Below are 21,447 nucleotides of genomic sequence, written 5' to 3'. Positions count from 1 at the left end.
TCTATGTTGCTGCAAATGGCATTATCTTCTTTTTTATGGCTGAGTAATATTCCACATCTTCTTTATCCATTCGTCTTTTGATGGACATTTAGGTTGCTTCCATGTCTTGGCTATTGTAAATAGTGCTGCAATGAACATTGGGGTGCATGTAATCTTTTCGAATTATGCTTTTCTCTGGGTATATGCCCACGAGTGGGATTGCTGGGTCATATGGTAGTTCTATATTTAGTTTTTTAAGGAACCTCCATACTGCTCTCCATAATGGTTGTACCAATTTACATTGCCACCAACAGTGTAGGAGGGTTCTCTTTTCTCCACACCCTCTCCAGCATTTATTGTGTGTAGATTTTTTGAGGATGGGCATTCTGACCCGTGTGAGGTAATACCTCATTGTAGTTTTGATTTGTGTTTCTCTAATAATTAGTGATGTTGAGCATCTTTTCATGTGCTTTTTGGCCATCTGTATGTCTTTTTTGGAGAAAGGTCTATTTAGATCTTCCACCCATTTTTTTCTTTTTTTAAAAAATATTTTTATTTTTTCCATTCTTTTTCAAATTATTTTCCCATTTAGGTTATTACAGAATATTGAGCACAGTTCCCTGTGCTATACAGTAGGTTCTTGTTGGTTGTCTATTTTATTTTTACTTTCTTTCGTTTTTTTTTAATTGAAGTATAGTTGATTTACAATGTTGTACCAATCTCTGCTCTACAGCAAAGTGACTCAGTTATACACATATATACATACTTTTTTAATATTCTTTTCCATTATGGTTTGTCACAGGATATTGAATATAGTTCCCTGTGCTATACATTAGGACCTTGTTGTTGGTTATCTATTTTAAATACAGCAGTGTGTACACTTCTGCCCACTTTTTGGTTGGGTTGTTTGCTTTTTTTGATATTGAGCTGCATGAGCTGTTTGTATATTTGGGAGATTAGTCCCTTGTCGGTCTCGTCATTTGCAAATATTTTCTCCCATTCTGTGGGTTGTCTTTTCGTTTTGTTTATAGCTTCCTTTGCTGTGCAAAAGCTTTTAAGTTTAATTAGGTCCCATTTGTTTATTTTTGTTTTTATTTTCATTACTCTAGGAGGTAGATCAAAAAAGATATTGCTGCTATTTATGTTAGGGAGTGTTCTGCGTATGTTTTCCTCTAAGAGTTTTATAGTATCTGGCCTTACATGTAGGTTTTTAATCCATTTTGAGTGTATTTTTGTGTATGGTGTTAGAGAATGTCCTAAATTCATTCTTTCACATGTAGCTGTCCAGTTTTCCCAGCACCACTTATTGAAGAGACTGTAGGAGAGACATTTTAAAAAGTCAGTAAGAAGGATCCAGTTGAGGAGGAGAGATTGATAGTACAAGGTTTATGAGGAGGCAGGATAAGGTGCAATTTTAAGCACATATGGCAGTATTTGTTTAGAGAGGAGGAAGGGCAGCCCCTCTATTATAACAGGAGAGAAGAGTAGGATGGTTGCAGATAATAGTAAAATTGTGTTTTTGTCATTTGGATGATAAGTTGTTCTAACCTATTATCTTTTCTGTTCTCTGTAAAGTAGAAGGTAAAGTCATCTGCTAAGAATGAGGGGGAAGGGACTTCCCTGGTGGTCCAGTGGTAAAGAATCCACCTTACAATGCAGGGGAGGCGGGTTCGATCCCTGGTCAGGGAACTAAGAACCCACATGCTGCAGGGCAGCTAAGCCCACGTGCCACAACTACTGAGCTCACGCACCTCAACTAGAGCCTGCGTGCCGCAAACTACAGAGCCCACGTGCCCTGGAGCCTGCGCACCACACGCCATAACTAGAGAGAAGCCTGCGCACCACAGTGAAGATCCCAAGTGCAGCAACTAAGACCCAGGGCAGCCAAAAAATACAAATACAAATAAATAAATAATTAATTAATAAATCTAAAAAAATAAAAGAATTCTTTATTAAAAAAAAAAAGAATGAGGGGGAAGAGAGAAGGGTCCAAGGTTTGAAAGAAGTACCAAAGGTTTGAAATAGTCTTTTTGGAAACCAGGAGAGTGAATTTTCCAAAGAAATCTTGTAGGTTATGAGGCAGTTTGGAAGCCCTTTGGAGATTGGTGATCATGAATTTACAGTGAAATCCAACATGCCTTTTAATATCACTCTCTCCAGCAGTCCTTAGCTGCTTGAGTGCAGGCATAGAGAAAGTAGGTATTTGAGCTCATCCCGATGAGTATAATGAAATTTAGGGGCAAGGAATTTGGAGTATTAGCCATAGATGTTATTAAAATGATGGATCATGAAATTTAAGCTGGATTAAGAAATTTCTTATATTTACGATCCAATTAGCAGTTTTGATTAGTCAGAAATTTTATTGGTGAAGTAATAAATAGGTTACCCTTATAATGTTCATGTTCATGTTTAAAGTTTTAGATAACGCTTTTCACACAAAGCTATTTAAATGGGGCATGAGACTTTAAGCAAAATGGGGTTCGCTTTGATAGGCCCAAGATAATTGCATTAACTCATGATTATTGTTATGTTTTTGCAGTAACATGATTTAGTCATTGCATTTCTTTATGGTCAAGCTTCTCTTTTAACTGTCACATTTATATCACTTTGAACAATATTTCTAAGCGTTGTATCTCTTTGGCTTTTTGTTGTCTATTTACTGGTTGTATTGACTACTGCTATTCCATTCATTGTGAGAGGATTCAGGAATAAATAGCAGCTAAATTGTATTTTAAGTCTGGTGTGCAACATCATGGAAATTGATTAAAGTGATTTCTTAGACTAAGTGAAATATGAATAGCTCATTTGGTGAGTTATATTTCCAGTAATGGCAGACTAAGTAATTCAGACTAATGCTCCCATCAAAAGGTAACTAAAAAAAGAAGTATGAAATATAACTGTAAAGATTATATTAAAAACATCAAAGAGCTAATGGGGAATTAGTGTTAAGATATAAGAGATGATGGGAACCCAAAGAAGTGAGCCAGCACTTAGGGCCATTTTTGTCCTGGAGGTGATGACCAAACTGAAAGAGACAGCTGAGAGTCTGGGCTGAGCTTTTGGTGCCTATCAGGTCCAGTAGTTAGGATGCCAAGAATGGGGACATTAATGAATAACATCCCCAGCCCTACACTTTTTATTGGTATCCCAAAGAAAATAAGAGGAAATGAGAAGCAAACCTTCCCTTGATTGAATAGCAACCTGGTTTTGATTTATTTGGGTAGCCTAAGAAATTCAGGCCCTGAACTTGGGTTAAGGTAATCCTGGATTGCCATGGTCCCCAGACATCTGGCAAAAGCAATAAACATCCTCTTTGAAGAAAGAGAACATTATTCTATACCTCAAATTATTTATACAAAAAAATTTTTAAACAAAATATTCAGCATACAAAGATAACCTGACATAGATGAAAATAAGTTACCAAGAATGGGAACAGCAGAACTTAGACAACAAAAATAAATGACAAAGAACTCACATATTGGAATTATTGACACATAATAAGATTACTAGTTTAAGTTGATAGAAGCCAAGTTCAGAAATTTTTGACAGGGAATTATAAACTATAAAAGGTGACAAAGAGGGACTTCCCTGGTGGTCCAGTAGCTAAGACTCCATGCTCCCAATGCAGGGGGCCTGGGTTTGATCCCTGGTCAGGGAACTAGATCCCACATGCCACAACTAAGAGTTCACATGCATGCAACTAAAGATCCCGCATGCAGCAACTGAAAAGATTCCACATGCCACAACTAAGACCCAGCGCAGCCAAATAAATAAATAAATATATATATTTTTAAAGTGACAGAGAGTTTAAATAAAAACAAATAGAAATGCTACTACTGAAAAACGTAATAACAAATTTAAGATCAGTGGCAAATTTAACAGCAAGTTAGCTGAAAAATTAGTAAAATGAAACATAAAAGTCAGAAGAAACTATCCAGAATGAAGCACAGACAGACAAAATTATGAGAAATATAAAAGAAAGTAAGAGACCTAGAGAGTACATGTCTAATATTTTTTAACTGTAAAGTAAGCATAACATAAATTTGCCATCTTTTTTTTTTTTTTTTTTTTTTTGGTTGCCTTGGGCCTCCGTTGCTGTGCACGGGCTTTCTCTAGTTGCAGTGAGTGGGGGCTACTCTTTGTTGTGGTACATGGGTTTCTCAATGCGGTGGCTTCTCTTGTTGCAGAGCATGGGCTCTAGGCTCGCAGGCTTCAGTAGTTGTGGCATGTGGGCTCAGTAGTTGTGGCTCATGGGCTCTAGAGCACAGGCTCAGGAGTTGTGGCGCACGCGCTTAGTTGCTCCGTGGCATGTGGGATCTTCCCAGAGCAGGGCTCGAACCCATGTCCCCTGCACTGGCAGGTGGATTCTTAACCACTGCACCACCAGGGAAGTCCCCATCATCATTTTTTAAGCATACAGTTCAGTAATGTTAAATATATTCCTGTTGTGCAGCCCATCTCCAGAACTCTTTCCTCTTGCAAAGCTGAAACTCTCTACCTAATGAACAATTCCCATTGCCTCCTGGCAACCACCACTCTACTTTGTCTCTATGAATTTGACTACCTCTATTGTGGAATCATACAGTATTTGTGTTTTTGTGTGAGAAAGTCTAAGTTTTTAGTGGGGTTTCCCCTTAGAAGAGAAAAAGAATGGATCAGAGGCAAAATTTGAAGAGATAATGGCTAAGATATTTCAGAATTATTGAGAGATATTAATTTATAGATTCAAGAATTTCATTGACTCCCAATAAGATAAGAAATCCTGTAATATACAACATGATAAATGTAACTGTTATATATAAATGTTAAGAGAGTGAATCCTAAGAGTTCTTGTCCCAAGAGAAAAAAATCTTCTATTTCTTTAATTCTGTACCTATATGAGATGATGGATGTTCATTAAGCTTATTGCGATAATAACTTAATAATGTATGTAAATCAAATCATTATGCTGTATTCCTTAAACTTCTACAGTGCTGTAGGTCAATTATATCTCAATAAACTGGAAGAAAAAAATTTTTTTAGTTTAAAAAAAGAATGTCTTTCAGGAAAAAAAAATCATACCCATACCTATCATAATGAAACTGCAGAAAACAAAAAGCGCATTTTTAAAGCAACCAGAGGGAAGAAGTATAGAATCTCTTCAAAAAATCAATAATTAGAGTTCACATCTCAGCAATAGCAATGGAAGCCAAGGTATAGTCCACTAGGTCTTTTTTGTTTGTTTTGTTTTGTTTTTATAAATTTATTTATTTATTCGTTTGTTTTTGGCTGTGTTGGGTCTTCGTTGCTACGCATGGGCTTCCTCTAGTTGTGGCGGGCGGGGGCTACTCTGTTGTGGTGCACAGTCTTCCCATTGTGGTGGCTTCTCTTGTTGCTGAGCACAGGCTCTAGGCGCGTGGGCTCAGTAGTTGTGGCTTGCGGACTCTAGAGTGCAGGTTCGGTAGTTGCTCCATGGCATGTGGAATCTTCCTGGACCAGGACTCAAACCCGTGTCCCCTGCATTGGCAGGCAGATTCTTAACCACTGCACCACCAGGGAAGTCCCTCTACTAGGTCTGCAGTATGACAAAAGAAATAGTTAATAATCTAGAAAATCTGTGCCTTCCTTAAATATCCTTTGAGAATGAAAGCAAAATAAAGATTTTTTAGGCAAAGAAAAATTGAAAGAATTTGCAGCTAGCAAACTGCTTTAAAAAGGAAATACTGGGACTTCCCTGGAGGTCCAGTGGTTAAGACTACACGCTCCCAATGCAGGGGGCCCGGATTCGATCCTTGGTCAGGGAACTAGATCCCACATACCGCAACTAAGAGCCCACGTGTCACAACTAAAGATATCCCACATGCTGTAACAAAGATCCCACGTGATGCAGCTAAGACCTGGTGCAGCCAAATAAATAAAAATAAATAAATAAAAATTTTTTTTTAAAAAAAGGAAATACTAATGGATGTTCTCAAGATACAGGAAGGAATGAAGACCAAAGAAAGAAATTAATATATTGGTAAATCTAAATGAACATTGGCTGTATGAAGCAATAATGGTAAAACAATAGTGGTAATGCTTTATGTGTGTGTTTTTAATAAATGTATAATTACATTAATCATATAGACAATTTTAAAATAATTGATATATACTATACATTTTAGTGTATAATAATAAAATCCATAATAATAGCCTATAAGTTGGGAGAGTGATGAAATGGAGTTTAAAAGGTCTTGCATTAGGGAGTGTATTAACAAATTAGACTTTGATAAGTCGAGGATACATGTAATAAGTTCTAGGGTAACCACTAAAAGCCTAGAAGGGTGTATAACTTCTGAATTAATGTGTGTGAAGGGAATGAGTGGAATGATAAAAAAGCAGAAACAAAAATTTAAAATTCTTACTAATGGAAATAAAAGGGACATGATGTAATCTAATAAAGGATAGATAATATAAGACTTACAGCAAATATTACACTTGATAGTGAAATGTAGAAAAATTTTCCTTTGAAATTGGGAGCATGATAAGGATGCTCATTGTCAACATACTTCTATTCAAATTGATCTGGAGGTCCTGAACAGTATATTAACACAAGAAAAAGAAATATTAAAAGGTTATAGAGATTGAATGGAGCTCTCATAATTTGCAGATGATAATTGTGAATGTAGAAAACCCTGAAGAATCTACAGACAAATCATTAGAATTAGTAAGAATTTAAGATTGATCTATTAAAAATCATTTACAAAAATCAGTTGTATTTCTATAAACCAATGAGATTAGAAAATGAAATTTATAAAAAGAAACCACTTACAGTAACCTAAAAATAAGTATCTAGGAATAAATCTAATAAAATAAAACATAAGAACTCTATATAGAAAACATAAAACATTATTCAGAGAAAATGAAACTAAAAAATGGATTTTTATACCATGTTCATGGATTCAGACTCAATATTGTAAAGATATAAATGTTCACCAAACTGACCTATATAGATCCATGCGATCTCAGTAAAAATCCTAACAGGTTTTTATCAGGAACTTTTCTAAGCTGATCCTGAAATATTTATGGAAATACAAAGGGCCAAGAATAGCTAAGATACTCTCAGAGAACACAAAGGTAGAAGTACTTTCTCTGCTCAGTATCAAAATTTATTTTAAGTCTTAGGTAATTAAGACAGAGTGATACTGATAAAGATTAAACAGGTGGATCAGTAGCAGAGAATGAAGTACATTTAACCCTTGAACAACACTGGTTTGAACTGTGTAGGTCCACTTATACATGAATTTAAAAAAATAAAGATGTACAGTACTACGTAATTTGCGGTTAGTTGAATCTGTGGATTTTGGTATGTATGGGGACTCCTAGAACCGATCCCCCACAGATACCAAGGAATGTCTGTACTCAAAGCTACTTAGATACTTTGAGTACTTTGTACTCAAAGCTACTTAGCTACTGTGACAGAGGTGACGTTACAGAGCAGTAGGCAAAGGATAGACTTTCCAATAAGAGGTACCGGGACATCGGGATATCAAAATGGGGAAAAAATAGCCCAAACTATTCCCCCCAAAAGCCTATGTGTGAAACAAAAGCTAATAAAGCTGGGAATTCCCTGGCAGTCCAGTGGTTAGGATTTTGTGCTCTCACTGCCGAGGGAGCGGGTTCAATCCCTAGTCAGGGAGCTAAGATCCCGCAAGCCGTGCAGGGTGGCCAGAAAAGAATAAAAATCTTATAAAGCTATTAAAAGATAATACCATAAAGGGAGAGATTTTAAATTCAAGTACATTAACTACATTAAATAAACTGAAACTGAGGAGACAAACTCACAGGTGGGACCAGATATTAGCAACACATATCCATAAAAGGTTCATATTAAGATTTTTTTGACTTGTACAAATTAATAAGAAAATGACAATAGGAACTTCACACCAGAAAGTTCCTTGTTGTTCAGTAAACATGAAAAGGAGCTCAACCTCATTTGTAATTGGGGAAATGCAAATTAAAACCACAGATACCACTACATGCTCACCAGAATGACTACAATTAAAATGTCTCACCAAGTGTTATCAAGAACATAGAGTAATGAGAACTCTCGTACACTGCTGATAGTAATTTAATTTGGTATACATGAGCACTTGTGCATCAGGAAACATGTTAAGGAATGTTCATAATACTACTACTTGGACTAGTTCCAAACTGGAAATAACCCATCCACCAGCTGTAGAATAGATAAGCAAATTGTGATTATTCATACAATGGCATACTGTCCATTAAAGCAAATGTTAGTTACATGTAGTAACATGGTTGAATCACAAAAACATAGTATTAAAACAAATGAGATGGGACTTCCCTGGTGGCGCAGTGGTTAAGAATCCGCCTGCCAATTCAGGGGACATGGGTTCGAGCCTTGATCCGGGAAGATCCCACATGCCGCAGAGCAACTAAGCCCGTGGGCCACAACTACTGAGCCTGAGCACTAAAGCCCACGAGCCACAACTACTGAGCCCATGTGCCACAACTATTGAAGCCCGTGCACATAGAGCCTGTGCTCCGCAACAAGAGAAGCCACTGCAATGAGAAGCCGGCGCACCACAACGAAGAGTAGCCCCCATTCACCACAACTAGAGAAAGCCCGTGTGCAGCAGCAAAGACCCAATGCAGCCAATAAATAAATAAATTTATTTCAAAAAAAAAACAATACAAATGAGACAAACTAAACTGTAGTGTTTAGGAATACATCCTTAAGTGGTAAAAGGTATAAGCAAGAAAGTGAGAACCATAAAAGTCGAGGTAGAGGTTATCCTTTGGGAAGGATGGAGGCAATTATGGTTGGGAATGGGCCCAAGAGGAATCCTGGAGTATTGGCAATATTCTGTTTTTTAGTGTGGATAGTGTTACATGGATATTTGTTAAGGTATACATTTATGTTTCATGCTCTTTTCTGTATGAGTATTATCTTTTGAGATACTGAGAAAGGTGTAAAAGTGTTAGTAGGATGGTATGACGGGGCAAAGAAGAACAGAAACATACAGTCGTCTTTAAAGGAATGTTTCTATAATGAACGAACCTCTCAAATTTAGTCTTTTACGTGACAGGGTTGTAAAGTGAAGGACCACATGGTGGTTCTTCGTGATCAAGGTGAAGGTGAAGATTTGCTGTCCTGCCCAACTGCCAGAATACTGGATGATCTGCAGAAACACAAAGATGTCATTCTTGTGCCTTTTGCTAAAGATACAGTCAGGTGAGGTGGGGGAAATGGTGTACTGCGACTTTATTCAATGGTTCGCATCCTGGAATCCTCTACCCCCCAGTACCTCCCCAAATCAGTAATGGCAGTCGTTTTCGTTATTTCAGAAAGCCTAGCTGAAATTATATGTTAGCTTACAATAAGAGCAAGCAGATGTTTATTTGGTAGGAAAAAAACCTCTAAATATTGGAAGTCCAAGGGGAAGAAAAACTAATAATAGGAGTTCCTGGTGATTCAAAGGGTGGGGCCCACACTCCAATTTTAGAGGATTTAAAAAATGTTTTCCAAGTTACTTAAGCCCATCTTAGCTAATTGATGGAACTAGAAAAATAAATTGATGGAACTAGAAAAATAAATTGATGGTTGAGGTTATCTTTGCATAAATTTGAACTCCTTGGATTCAGTAATTAATGAAGTCACTTCCATCATTTTACAGTTGCAACAGGCTGTCAGGTTGGGGGTAGGAGGACTCTCTGATAAAAGCTGTCCTCAAAGCAGTATCCACCATAGCAGCCTGTTTCACCACCTGGCAGGTACAGTGTTTGGAGTATAGTGGTGCTCCCCCCATATGGAGTGACTTATGCTGGGGGAGTCACTAGATGCATTAAGAAATGTAAATGTTGAAGTGGCATACCTTTATACTCAAGAACTGTATTTCTAAAGAGCAATTTATAAAACATTTGCAATAAGAAAAGATATTGTTTGCATTTAAATTCTTAAGAAATTGGGGAATTCCCTGGCGGTCCAGTGGTTAGGACTCGGCAACTTTCACTGGCAGGGCCCAGGTTTGATCCCTGGTTGGGCAACTAAGATCCTGCAAGCTGTGCAGCAAGGCCAAAAAAAAAATCTTAAATTGAACACTTCTCCATAAAATGTCTTTTCCTTTCAAGTGATTCTGGTGGTCCCTGTGATGAAAAGGGTCTAGACTGTGATGTTTTACTGGAGCCAAATACACCATGGGGCCCCAAGAGTGGGGAGCTCAATGCTGTAAGTAGCTTGCTTCATTTATTCTTTCTTTATAAAAACAATTGATAATATTTAATTTTTGACAGAAATTTGATCTGTTTAATACTGAAATTTTCCATTAATATGCATTAACTCTCATAACAAGGTATTATGCTGAGTTAACAGGACTATAAAGATGATGCATTCCTTGCACTCAAAGAATTAATAATTAATCAACTTAAATTTGGGGGAAAATATAGTCTTCAGGGTTTATTATGGACAAATAATGATTTGAGAAATGAAGACAGTATGAATGGGATATTTTATCCCCTCCTAGTCCTGTAAACATTTTTTGGTATGAAATTCTTTTTGTTAATTGTATTCAGTAATGCATTTAGTTTTTCCAGGGTTTCAAAACTGAGGTATTTTCAAGGTGACTGGAAAGCATTGATTCCTTTGATTCCTGTTACTAACAGCCAGGGAGTCTCTGTTTGCCTGTGAACTTCCTGTCTGTGTTAGTTGAAGTAGCATTTACTTGAGAAAATGAAATGTTCCATGTAAAACGCATTATAAACTTTAGATGGCTGTGTTTAATTACTAACATTTATTTATAAATTATATACAAAATAGCAAATTAGATTTCTTGAATATCCATATATAATCTGGTTCCTTAATTTATAATAGAATATAAACATTAAAAAGTGATTGAAATAATTCACAATATAAAATTATATTATCTCTATATGTGATTTACTTGTCCTTTGGAAATGACCCTAGGAAATGTTGATTTTTTTTTTTTTTCTTTTTTGTAGACATACACATTTTTTCTGGGCAGGGAATACAAAAGATTGTACTATATCATTTTTAGATGAGTTTAAAATTATGTTTCAACCTAGAAGGGAATGAACTTTTTTAACTTTTTCCAACTCTTCTACAATATCCATATGAAAATAAGGAGCTGCAATCTGGGTAGATGCAGATATATTAATCTCTTATTCCTTTGTTTTTTTTATAGTTCTTATCACTGAAAAACTGGACACTGCAGCTGGTAAGTGAGCAACTATATTTCACTTTCATGAATCTCTTTCTTCCTAAATCAAAGTTCAGTTTAATAAAATCTCATGAGTATCTAATTTTATAGATTTTAGTTAAATGTATATCATCCTTTTCAGCTTCTGTAATTTCGCACTTATTAAAAAGTCATTGTTTAAAACAGGCACATACTCCATTATCTAGCTGCATAATCCATAAGTTTTCTTAAATGACTTTTTTAAAGTCACTTTTAAGTCACATTTAGAACATTGAACAAAACAACATATCAATTAAGTTCCAGTTATTTGGTTGTTTGATTGATTTTTTTTGTTGTTTTTTACCTATTTGCCATTACTGTGCCATCTGCCACCAGTATTCACAAGAATGGAATAGAAATTTGTATCAGTGATAACAGACAGTAGGGTAGATAGATGGAGGAAACTGATGACGATACGTTCAGATGATCCAGCACCACATTCACCCAGAGAATGTGCACATATACTTGTTTATGAGACTACATTCATATTGGCAATTATTGTATTTTAGTTTAATCTTTTTTTTTAGGTTTATTTATTTTTGGCTGCATCAGGTCTTAGTTGCAGCACGCGGAGGGATCTTCGTTGAGTCATGAGGGGATTTTTCGTTGTGCTGCGCACGCTTCTCTAGTTGTGGCATGTGGGTTTTTTTTTTTTTCGCTTTTCTAGTTGTGGCACGCAGGCTCCAGGGTGCGTGGGCTCTGTAGTTGTGGCGCGTGGGTTCCAGAGAGTGTGGTCTCTGGTTTGCAGCACGCAGGCTCTCTAGTTAAGGCACATGAGTTCAGTAGTTGTGTCATGCGGGCTTAGTTGCCCCACGGCCTGTGGGATCTTAGTTCCCTGACCAGGGATTGAACCCGCATCCCCTGCATTGGAAGGCGTATTCTTTACCACTGGACCACCTGGGAAGTCCCTAATTTAATCTTAATATCAAGGAAAATACTTTCAATTGAGTGATAGAAGTGCAGTTCAACAAATACTGAGTACTTATAATGTGCCCATCACTCTGCTAGAATCTGTGAAGGAAATAAATTTTTAAAATATTTAATGTAATGCTATCTTGTCCTAAATGTAGAAATTCTTACATCCATTTCCTGAAAGTTGTGCTAGACAGTGGTCATTTTATCAGTTCTTGTTTGGCTCATTCATCCAAAATAAATTTAGATGAGTGTGTTTGAAAGAATTCATTGGTGATGTGATAATATACAGTTTTAATACAATGTATTTGTTTTTTCAATTCAGAAACAGCAGTCATTATTTTCAGAAGAAGAAGAATATACCACTGGGTCCGAGGTCACTGAAGATGAAGTTGGAGATGAAGAAGAAATATCCAAGAAACAAAGTATGGATTTCTAAGTTAAAAATCAAGTCTCACTTTTATGAGGAGGGTATATTCCAAAGGATTTAATGCAAGGGATGAAGAATTGGCTTTATAAGTCTACATGGTAGGTTACAACATGGAAAAAATAAATAATAGAGGCTTCATCAAGATTCCCTAACCCTGACACTAACACAGAATACTCATAAAGTTATTTTTTTTAAAGTGCTGTATACTAAGAAATAACCCTCCAAGTTTTCATTTCAGGTGTAACCTAATGGGTTTCTCAAAATGTGTGACTATCTCATTGTACCTGAGATGATTTGAAGTGACACTCAAATGAAGCATTAAATAATAGTCATCAAAGTATGATTTTTTAAGTTAAAACCATAACTTTATACAACTATAGAATGAACTTGTGTCAAAATTTTTCAACCCATTAGTGAGAGAAATAGCAGGGAAGGTTAGGGTTAGGGTTAAGCATTTGAAGGCTCAGGTATTTGTAGGCATTTGAAAAAAGAATGTTAAAAAAAGACTGCAAATTAGATACAACACTGATTAATGTCATACAAGGCAATAAACCCATAACCACCGGGGTTATCTTTGTTTTCCTTTTTTCCTTTTTTTGGCCCCGACACGCGGCATGCGGGATCTCGGTTCCCCAACCAGGGATCAAACCCGTGCCCCCTGCAGTGGAAGCATGGAATCTTAACCACTGGACCAACGGGGAAGTCCTGGGGTTATCTTTTCTATTGGACAGAAATCATTTGCATTTCTGTTAGAAAAATTTGTAAGGTAACATGAAAATTCACAGTATCTGGGCCTTCAATCAATAGTAGACAGGAAAGTCAAACATAAGGACGTTCTCTTAGAGGATTAAGTAAGCAGTCCTCCAGTATATCACTTAAAGGACATGCAGTCTTCCCTTTGTCTTATTTCTTAAGTTTTATATAATTTTTCTTTACATGTTGAATTCCCCTAATGAAAAAATTAGTCATTTATCAATTATTTTTCAATACTAATTAGTGAAGGAGAAAATGCTACTATGTTGTGTGTGTTTCACAGTTGATTGAGGTATAGTTTACATGTAATAAAATTCATTCATTTTTAAGTGTACACACTGACGAGTTTAAGCACAGTTGTATAACCACCACCAAAATCAAGACCTAGAATATCACTCCAGAAAGTTTCCTTCTAACCCTTTACACTCAGTTCCCTTTCCCCACTCCCAATCCCAGGCAACCAATAATCTGCTTTTTGTCACTGTGGTTTACCTTTTCTAAGATCTCATATAAATGGAATCATGAATAGCCTTTTGTGTCTGGCTTCTTTCACTTAGTATGATGTTTTTGAGATTCATCCATTTGTTGTGTGTATCAGTAGTTTGTTCTTTTGTATTGCAGAGTAGTGTTCCATTGTAGAAATACACCATAATCTGTTCATCCATCCACCATTTCATGGACATTTGGGTTCTTTTCAGTTCTTGGCTGTTATGAATAATGCTGCTGTGAACATTTGCGTAAAAGTTTGTGTGGACATATGTTTTCATTTCTCTTGGGTAGATACCTACAAGTGGAATTGCTGGGTCACATGCTCAGTGTATGTTTAACTTTATAAGGAACTGCCAAACTGTTTTGCAAAGTGACTGTACCATTTTGCATCCCACCAGCAATGTATGAGAGTTCCAGTCGCTACACATTTGTACCAATACTTGGTATTATTGTGGGTTTTTTTTAATATTAGGCATTCTAGTGTGTGTGTAATTCTTCGCATCTTTTCATGTGCTTCTTGGTCATTTATATGTCTTTTTTGTGAAATGTCTATTTAAATCTTTTGCCTTAAATCTTTTTTAATTGAATTGTTTGCCTTATTGAATTGTAAGAGTTCTTTATATATTTGTGGATACAAGTCCATATGTTTTGCATATTTTTTTCCCTAGTCTATGACTTGCCTTTTACTTTTATTAACATTGTCTTTTGAAAACAAAAGTTTTTAATTTGTGAACTATAATTTTTTAGCTTTCCTTTTATGTTTCAGGCTTTACTAGCTAAGAAATCTTTGGCTACCCCAAAGTCACAAAGATTTTCTATGTTTTCTTTTAGAGGTTCTATGACTTTAGCTCTTATATTTAAGTATACAATACCTTCCAGGTTAATTTTTGTGTGTGGTATGAGGTAAGAGTCAAGATTCCTTTCTTTTTTCCATAGGCATAGCCAGTTGTCCTAGTACTATTTGTTGAAAAGACTGTTCTTTCCCCATTGGATTACTTTAGCAACTTTGTTAAAGAATCAGTTGACCATTACATATGGATCTACTTCTGAACTTTGTTCTCTTCCATTGATTCTTCTGTCTTTACATCAGTATATCAATGTCACACTGTCTTAATTTTTGTAGTTTTTAGTGACTCTTGAAATCAGTGGTGTGAGTCCTCCAAAACTGTTCTCTTGTCTTAGTTTATTTTGGTATTGGAATTGTGTTGAAGCTGTATGTTGCTCTTTTTTTTCCCAACGGCAAGTCTTCCAATCCATGAACACGGACTGTCTCTCCATTTATTTAAGTCTTCTTTAATGTCTCTCAATCATGTTTTGTAGTTTCATTATGCAAACATTGTAACATCTTTTGTTAAATTTGTTCCTAAGTATTTTCTTATGCTTTTATAAATGGAAGTAGGTTTTTAAAATTTTCCAATTGTTCATTAATGGTAATATTGAAATACAGCTGGTCTTTGTGTATTGACTTTGTATCCTATGACCTTGCTAAATTGACTTAATTTTTCTTTGCTTATTAGATTGCTTTCAGTATCTATGCCTTTTATCTCTTGTCTTGCCTTTTTGTGTTGGTTAGGACCTGATGTTGAATAGAAGTGGTGAGAACAGACATCCTTGCCTTGTTCCTTATCTTAGGGGGAAAGCATTCAATCCTTATATTACTAAAGATTTTTTTTTGATGTGGACCATTTTTAAAGTCTTTATTGAATTTGTTACAGTATTGCTTCTGTTTTATGTTTTGGTTTTTTTGGCTGCGAGGCTTGTGGGATCTTAGCTCCTCGACCAGGGATCAAACCCACACCCCCTGCACTGGAAGGCAAAGTCTTAACCACTGGGACTCCAGGGAGGTCCCCTCTATCTTTAACCATTAAGTATGTAACGTTAGTTGTTGGCTTCTCATAAACGCCCTTTCTTAGGTTGAGGAGGTTCCTTTCTATTTCTAGTTTGCCACATGAATGGGTGTTGAATTTTGTCAAATGCTTTTTCTCCATCTACTGAGATGATAATATAGTCTTTCTCCATCATTATATCAATATGATGAATTACATTGATTTTTCAAGTGTTACATCAGTCTTCCAAGGTAAGCTTCACTTGGTCGTGAGGTGTTTTTCTCTTTATATGTTAGTGTATTGGACTTGCTTGTGTTTTGTTAAAGATTTTTTGTTTGTGTTCATGAGGGATATTTGTCTGTAGTTTTTTTGTGATGTCTTCTTCAAGTTTGTTATCAGGTTAATACCTCATAAAATGAGTTGGAAAATGTTCACTTCTCTTTTCTGAAAGAATTTGTGTAGTATTTGTATTCTTTGTCCCTTAAAAGTATGGTGAAATTCAGTAGTAAAGTCATTTGGGCCTAGAGTTTTCTTTATAGGAAGCTTTTTAATTATCAGTTAAGGTCTTTAATTAATATAGTGCTATTCAGGTTTTCTATTTCTTCTTGAATGTTTTGATAATTTCTTTCAAGGAATGTGTCCATTTTATCCAAGTTGTCACATTTATTGGCATAAAGTTGCTCATGGTATTTCCTTATTATCCTTTTTTGTCTGAAGGATCTCTAGTAATGTCCCTCTTTCATTCCTGATATTGATAATTTGTGTCTTATCTCTTTTTTTCTTGGTCAGTTTAGCTAGAGGTTTATTAGTTTTATTGATCTTTTCAAGGAACCAGCTTTTGATTTCATTGACTTTCTCTATAGTTTGCCTATTTTATATTTCATTGATTTTCCCTCTTATATTTACTATTTCCTTCCTTGTAATTACTTTGGACTTAATTTACTCTTTTTTTTAGGTTCTTAAAGTGGAAACTTAAATCATTGGGTTTTTTTGGGTTTTTTTTTGCGGTACGCAGGCCTCTCACTGTTGTGGCCTCTCACATTGCGGAGCACAGGCTCCAGACGCGCAGGCTCAGCGGCCATGGCTCACGGGCATAGCCGCTCCGCGGCATGTGGGATCTTCCCAGACCAGGGCACGAACCTGTGTCCCCTGCATCGGCAGGCGGACTCTCAACCACTGCGCCACCAGGGAAGCCCAAAATCATTGTTATTTTACTTCTTTTCTAGTATAAGCATTTAAAGCTATAAGTTTCACTCTAAGCACTGCTTTTAAGTATTCATAGACTTGATATATCTTTTTTCATTTATATTCAATACAAAATATTTTCTAATTTCCCTTATGATTTTGTCTTTGACCCATGTGTTGTTTAGTAATGTGTTTAATTTCCAAATATTTTCAGATTTTTCTGGATACTTCCCAGTTGTAGGTTTCTAATTTAATTCCATCATGGTCAGAAAATGTACTCTGTGGTTTCATCTTCTAAATTTTATTGACATGTGTTCCATATGTGCATGAAAAGAATGTGAATTCTGCTGTTATAGGTGGAGTAGTCTTTAAAGGTAGGGTCAAGTTGGTTTGATTTTCTGGTACAAGTCTTCTCTAATCATATTCTGACTACTTGTTCTATCAATTACTAAGAGAGTAGTATCGAAATCTCAAGCTATGCTTGTTAATTTATGTATTTTTCCTTTCAAGTCTGTCAGTTTTTGCTCTGGGTATGTGTTAGAGCTTTGTAATTAGGCACATATACATTTATAGTGTATTGACTCTTTTCTCATGATTTACCCCTCCTTGTCTATAGTAAAACTGCTTGTCTGAAAGTCTGTTTTGTTTAATATTAACATAATCACTCTAGATTTTTTTTGTTTACCAATTGGATGACATATCTTTTTTCTATCCTTTTATTTGCAACTTCTTCGTGTTTTTAAATTTAAAGTGTGGGGACTTCCCTGGTGGCGCAGTGGTTAAGAATCTGCCTACCAATGCAGGGGACACAGGTTCAAGCCCTGGTCTGGGAATATCCCACATGCTGCAGAGCAACTAAGCCCATGTGCCACAACTACTGAGCCTGCTCTCTAGAGCCTGCGAGCCACAACTACTGAGCCTGCGAGCCACAACTACTGAAGCCCGCGTGCCACAACTACTGAAGCCCGTGCACCTAGAGCCCATGCTCCGCAACAAGAGAAGCCACTGCCATGAGAAGACCACGCACCACAACGAAGAGTAGCCCCTGCCCGCCGCAACTAGAGAAAGCCCGCACACAGCAACAAAGACCCAACACAGCCAAAAATAAATGAATAAATAAAATTTAATTTAAATTGTGTATCTTGTAGATAGCATATTGTTGGTAATTGCTTGTTTATCTAGTTTGACAATCTCTGCTTTTTTTTTTTTAATTTTTGGCTTAACCCTGAATGGATTAAATGCTCCAGCCAAAAGATACAGGCCCACTGAATGGATACAAAAACAAGACCCGTATATATGCTGTCTACAAGAGACCCACTTCAGACCTAGGGACACATACAGACTGAAAGTGAGGGGATGGAAAAAGTTATTCCATGCAAATGGAAATCAAAAGAGCTGGAGTAGCAATACTCATATCAGATAAAATAGACTTTAAAATAAAGAATGTTACAAGAGACAAGGAAGGACACTACATAATGATCAAGGGATCAATCCAAGAAGAAGACATAACAATTATAAATATATATGGTCCCAACATAGGAGCACCTCAATACATAAGGCAACTGCTAACAGCTATAAAAGAGGAAATTGACAGTAACACAACAATAGTTAGGGACTTTAACACCTCACTTACACCAACGGACAGATCATCCAAACAGAAAATTACTAAGGAAACACAAGCTTTAAATGACACAATAGGCCAGATAGATTTAATTGATATTTATAGGACATTCCATCCAAAAACAGATTACACTTTCTTCTCAACTGCACATGGAACATTCTCCAGGATAGATCACATCTTGGGTCACAAATCAAGCCTCAGTAAATTTAAGAAAATTGTAATTATATCAAGCATCTTTTCTGACCACAACGCTATGAGATCAGAAATCAATTACACAGAAACGTTAAAAAATACAAACACATGGAGACTTAACAATACGTTACTAAATAACCAAGAGATAACTGAAGAAATCCAAGAGGAAATCAAAAATACCTAGAGACAAATGACAATGAAAACACGACGATCCAAAACCTATGGGATGCAGTTCTAAGAGAGAAGTTTATAGCAATACAAGCCTACCTCAAGAAAGAAGAACAATCTCAAATAACAATCTAACCTTACACCTAAAGGAACTAGAGAAAGAAGAACAAACAAAACCCAAAGTTAGTAGAAGGAAAGAAATCATAAAGATCAGAGCAGAAATAAATGAAATAGAAACAAAGAAAACAATAGCAAAGATCAATAAAACTTCTCAAAGCTGGTTCTTTGAGAAGATAAACAAAATTGATAAACCCTTAGCCAAACTCATCAAGAAAAAGAGGGAGGGGCTTCCCTGGTGGCGCAGTGGTTAAGAATCCGCCTGCCAATGCAGGGGACACGGGTTCGAGCCCTGGTCAGGGAAGATCCCACATGCCTCGGAGCAACTAAGCCCGTGTGCCAAAACTACTGAGCCTGCGCTCTAGAGCCCGCGAGCCACAACTACTGAAGCCTGTGTGCCACAACTACTGAAGCCTGTGTGCCACAACTACTGAAGCCCACGTGCCTAGAGCCTGTGCTCCGCAACAAGAGAAGCCACTGCAATGAGAAGCCTGTGCACAACGAAGAGTAGCCCCCACTCTCAGCAACCAGAGAAAACCCGCATGCAGTGAAGACCCAAAGCAGTCAAAAATTAAATAAAGGAATAATTAAATAAAAAATTTAAAAAAGAAGAGGGAGAGGGCTCAAATCAATAAAATTAGAAATGTAAAAGGAGAAGTTACAACAGACACCACAGAAATACAAAGCATCCTAAGAGACTACTACAAGCAACTCTATGCCAATAAAATGGACAACCTGGAAGAAATGGACAAATTCTTAGAAAGGTATAACCTTCCAAGACTGAATCAGGAAGAAATAGAAAATATGAACAGACCAATCACAAGTAATGAAATTGAAACTGTGATTAAAAATCTTCCAACAAACAAAAGTCCAGGACCAGATGGCTTCACAGGTGAATTCTATCAAACATTTAGAGAAGAGCTAACACCCATCCTTCTCAAACTCTTCCAAACAATTGCAGAGGAAGGAACCCTCCCAAACTCGTTCTACGAGGCCACCATTACCCTGATAGCAAAACCAGACAAAGATACTACAAAAAAAGAAAATTACAGACCAATATTACTGATGAATATAGATGCAAAAATCCTCAACAAAATACTAGCAAGCAGAAATGAACAACACATTAAAAGGATCATACACCGTGATCAAGTGGGATTTATCCCAGGGATGCAAGGATTCTTCAATATACGCAAATCAATCAATGTGATACACCATATTAACAATTGAAGAATAAAAAACATATCATCAAAATAAAAAACTTTTAAATATTAACAAATAAAATCCAGTAAAAAAAAAAAAAAGGTTAATATATCAAGTAATTGACCAAGTAATGTTTATATCAGGAATGCAAGTTTGGTTTTACATTTGGAAATACATTTCACCATATTAACAAAATAAAGGAGAAAATCCATATCATCATCTAAAAAAAATTTATTAATTTATTTTTGGCCTTCGTCGCTGCTCACGGGCTTTCTGTAATTGCGGTGAGCAGGGGCTACTCTTTGTGGTTCACGGGCTTCTCCTTGTGGTGGCTTCTCTTGTTGCAGAGCACGGGCTCTAGGCGCGCAGGCTTCAGTAGTTGCAGCACGTGGGCTCAGTAGTTGTGGCTCCTGGGCTCTAGAGCACAGGCTCAGTAGTTGTGGCGCACGGGCTTAGTTGCTCCACGGCATGTGGGATCTTCCCGGACCAGGACTCGAACACGTGTCCCCTGCATTGGCAGGTGGATTCTCAACCACTGCGCCACCAGGGAAGCCCCTTGCTTTTTTAAAAAAATTAATTAATTATTTATTTATTTTTGGCTGCTTTGGGTCTTCGTTGCTGCACACGGGCTTTCTCTAGTTGTGGCGAGTGGTGACTGCTCTTTATTGTGGTGTGCGGGCTTCTCATTGTGGTGGCTTCTCTTGTTGCAGAGCACGGGCTCTAGGCACGCGGCTTCAGTAGTTGTGGCACGCGGGCTCAGTAGTTGTGGCTCATGGGCTCTATAGCGCAGGCTCAGTAGTTGTGGCACACGGGCTTAGTTGCTCCTCGGCATGTGGGATCTTCTCGGAGCAGGGCTCGAACCCGTGTCCCCTGCACTGGCAGGCAGATTCTTAACCACTGCGCCACCAGGGAAGTCCCTGCTTTTGTTTTTGAAGTAGAGTTTTCTTGATATATAATTCTTTGTTAATAACAGTTTTTTCTTTTTGCACTTTAAATATGTTGTTTCAATGTCTTCTGGCCTTGATTGTTTCTGATGAGAAGTCAGTCATTGTGATAAAATTGGTCTCATATATCTCAATATTTTTCCTTGTTTTTTACAGAGGCTAAAATTTCCAGTGGTGGTGGTTTTCATTCTTGTCTTGTTCTTTATTCAATGATAATGCCTTTAGTGTTTAACCATTAAACATAATATCGGCCAGTTAAAAAATAAATAAATAAATATGTCATTTCAATGTCTTCTGGCCTCCATTGTTTCTGATGAGAAGTCAGTCATTGTGATAAAATTGTTCCCCTCTGTATGTAATGTGCACTTTTAATCATGCTGCTTTCCAGGTTTTC

At 36.7% G+C, this 21,447-nt stretch overlaps 1 protein-coding gene across 7 annotated transcripts in view; it reads left to right on the top strand.

The window, feature by feature from the left end:
• Positions 1–21,447, top strand: part of SANBR (SANT and BTB domain regulator of CSR) — a 70,174-nt gene that overhangs the window by 33,867 nt on the left and 14,860 nt on the right. For 6 of the 7 annotated variants that reach the window (XR_013831015.1, XR_013831016.1, XM_079940699.1 and 3 more), the window contains 4 exons: positions 9,051–9,196; positions 10,093–10,189; positions 11,163–11,195; positions 12,454–12,553. Coding sequence is in view for 4 of the 7 variants with exons in the window: in XM_079940699.1 (XP_079796825.1) it covers positions 9,051–9,196; positions 10,093–10,189; positions 11,163–11,195; positions 12,454–12,553 (376 nt within the window). In the remaining 3 variants the exon portion in view is untranslated. Of the gene's footprint in view, positions 1–9,050; positions 9,197–10,092; positions 10,190–11,162; positions 11,196–12,453; positions 12,657–21,447 lie in introns of all 7 variants that reach the window. The other variant, XR_013831017.1, reaches the window with a different exon arrangement.

This window comes from Stenella coeruleoalba (assembly GCF_951394435.1).
Source record: "Stenella coeruleoalba genome assembly, chromosome: 13".
Lineage (NCBI taxonomy): Eukaryota > Metazoa > Chordata > Mammalia > Artiodactyla > Delphinidae > Stenella > Stenella coeruleoalba.
Note: the sequence above shows the minus strand (reverse complement) of the source record. Positions and strands in the feature narration are given on the sequence as shown.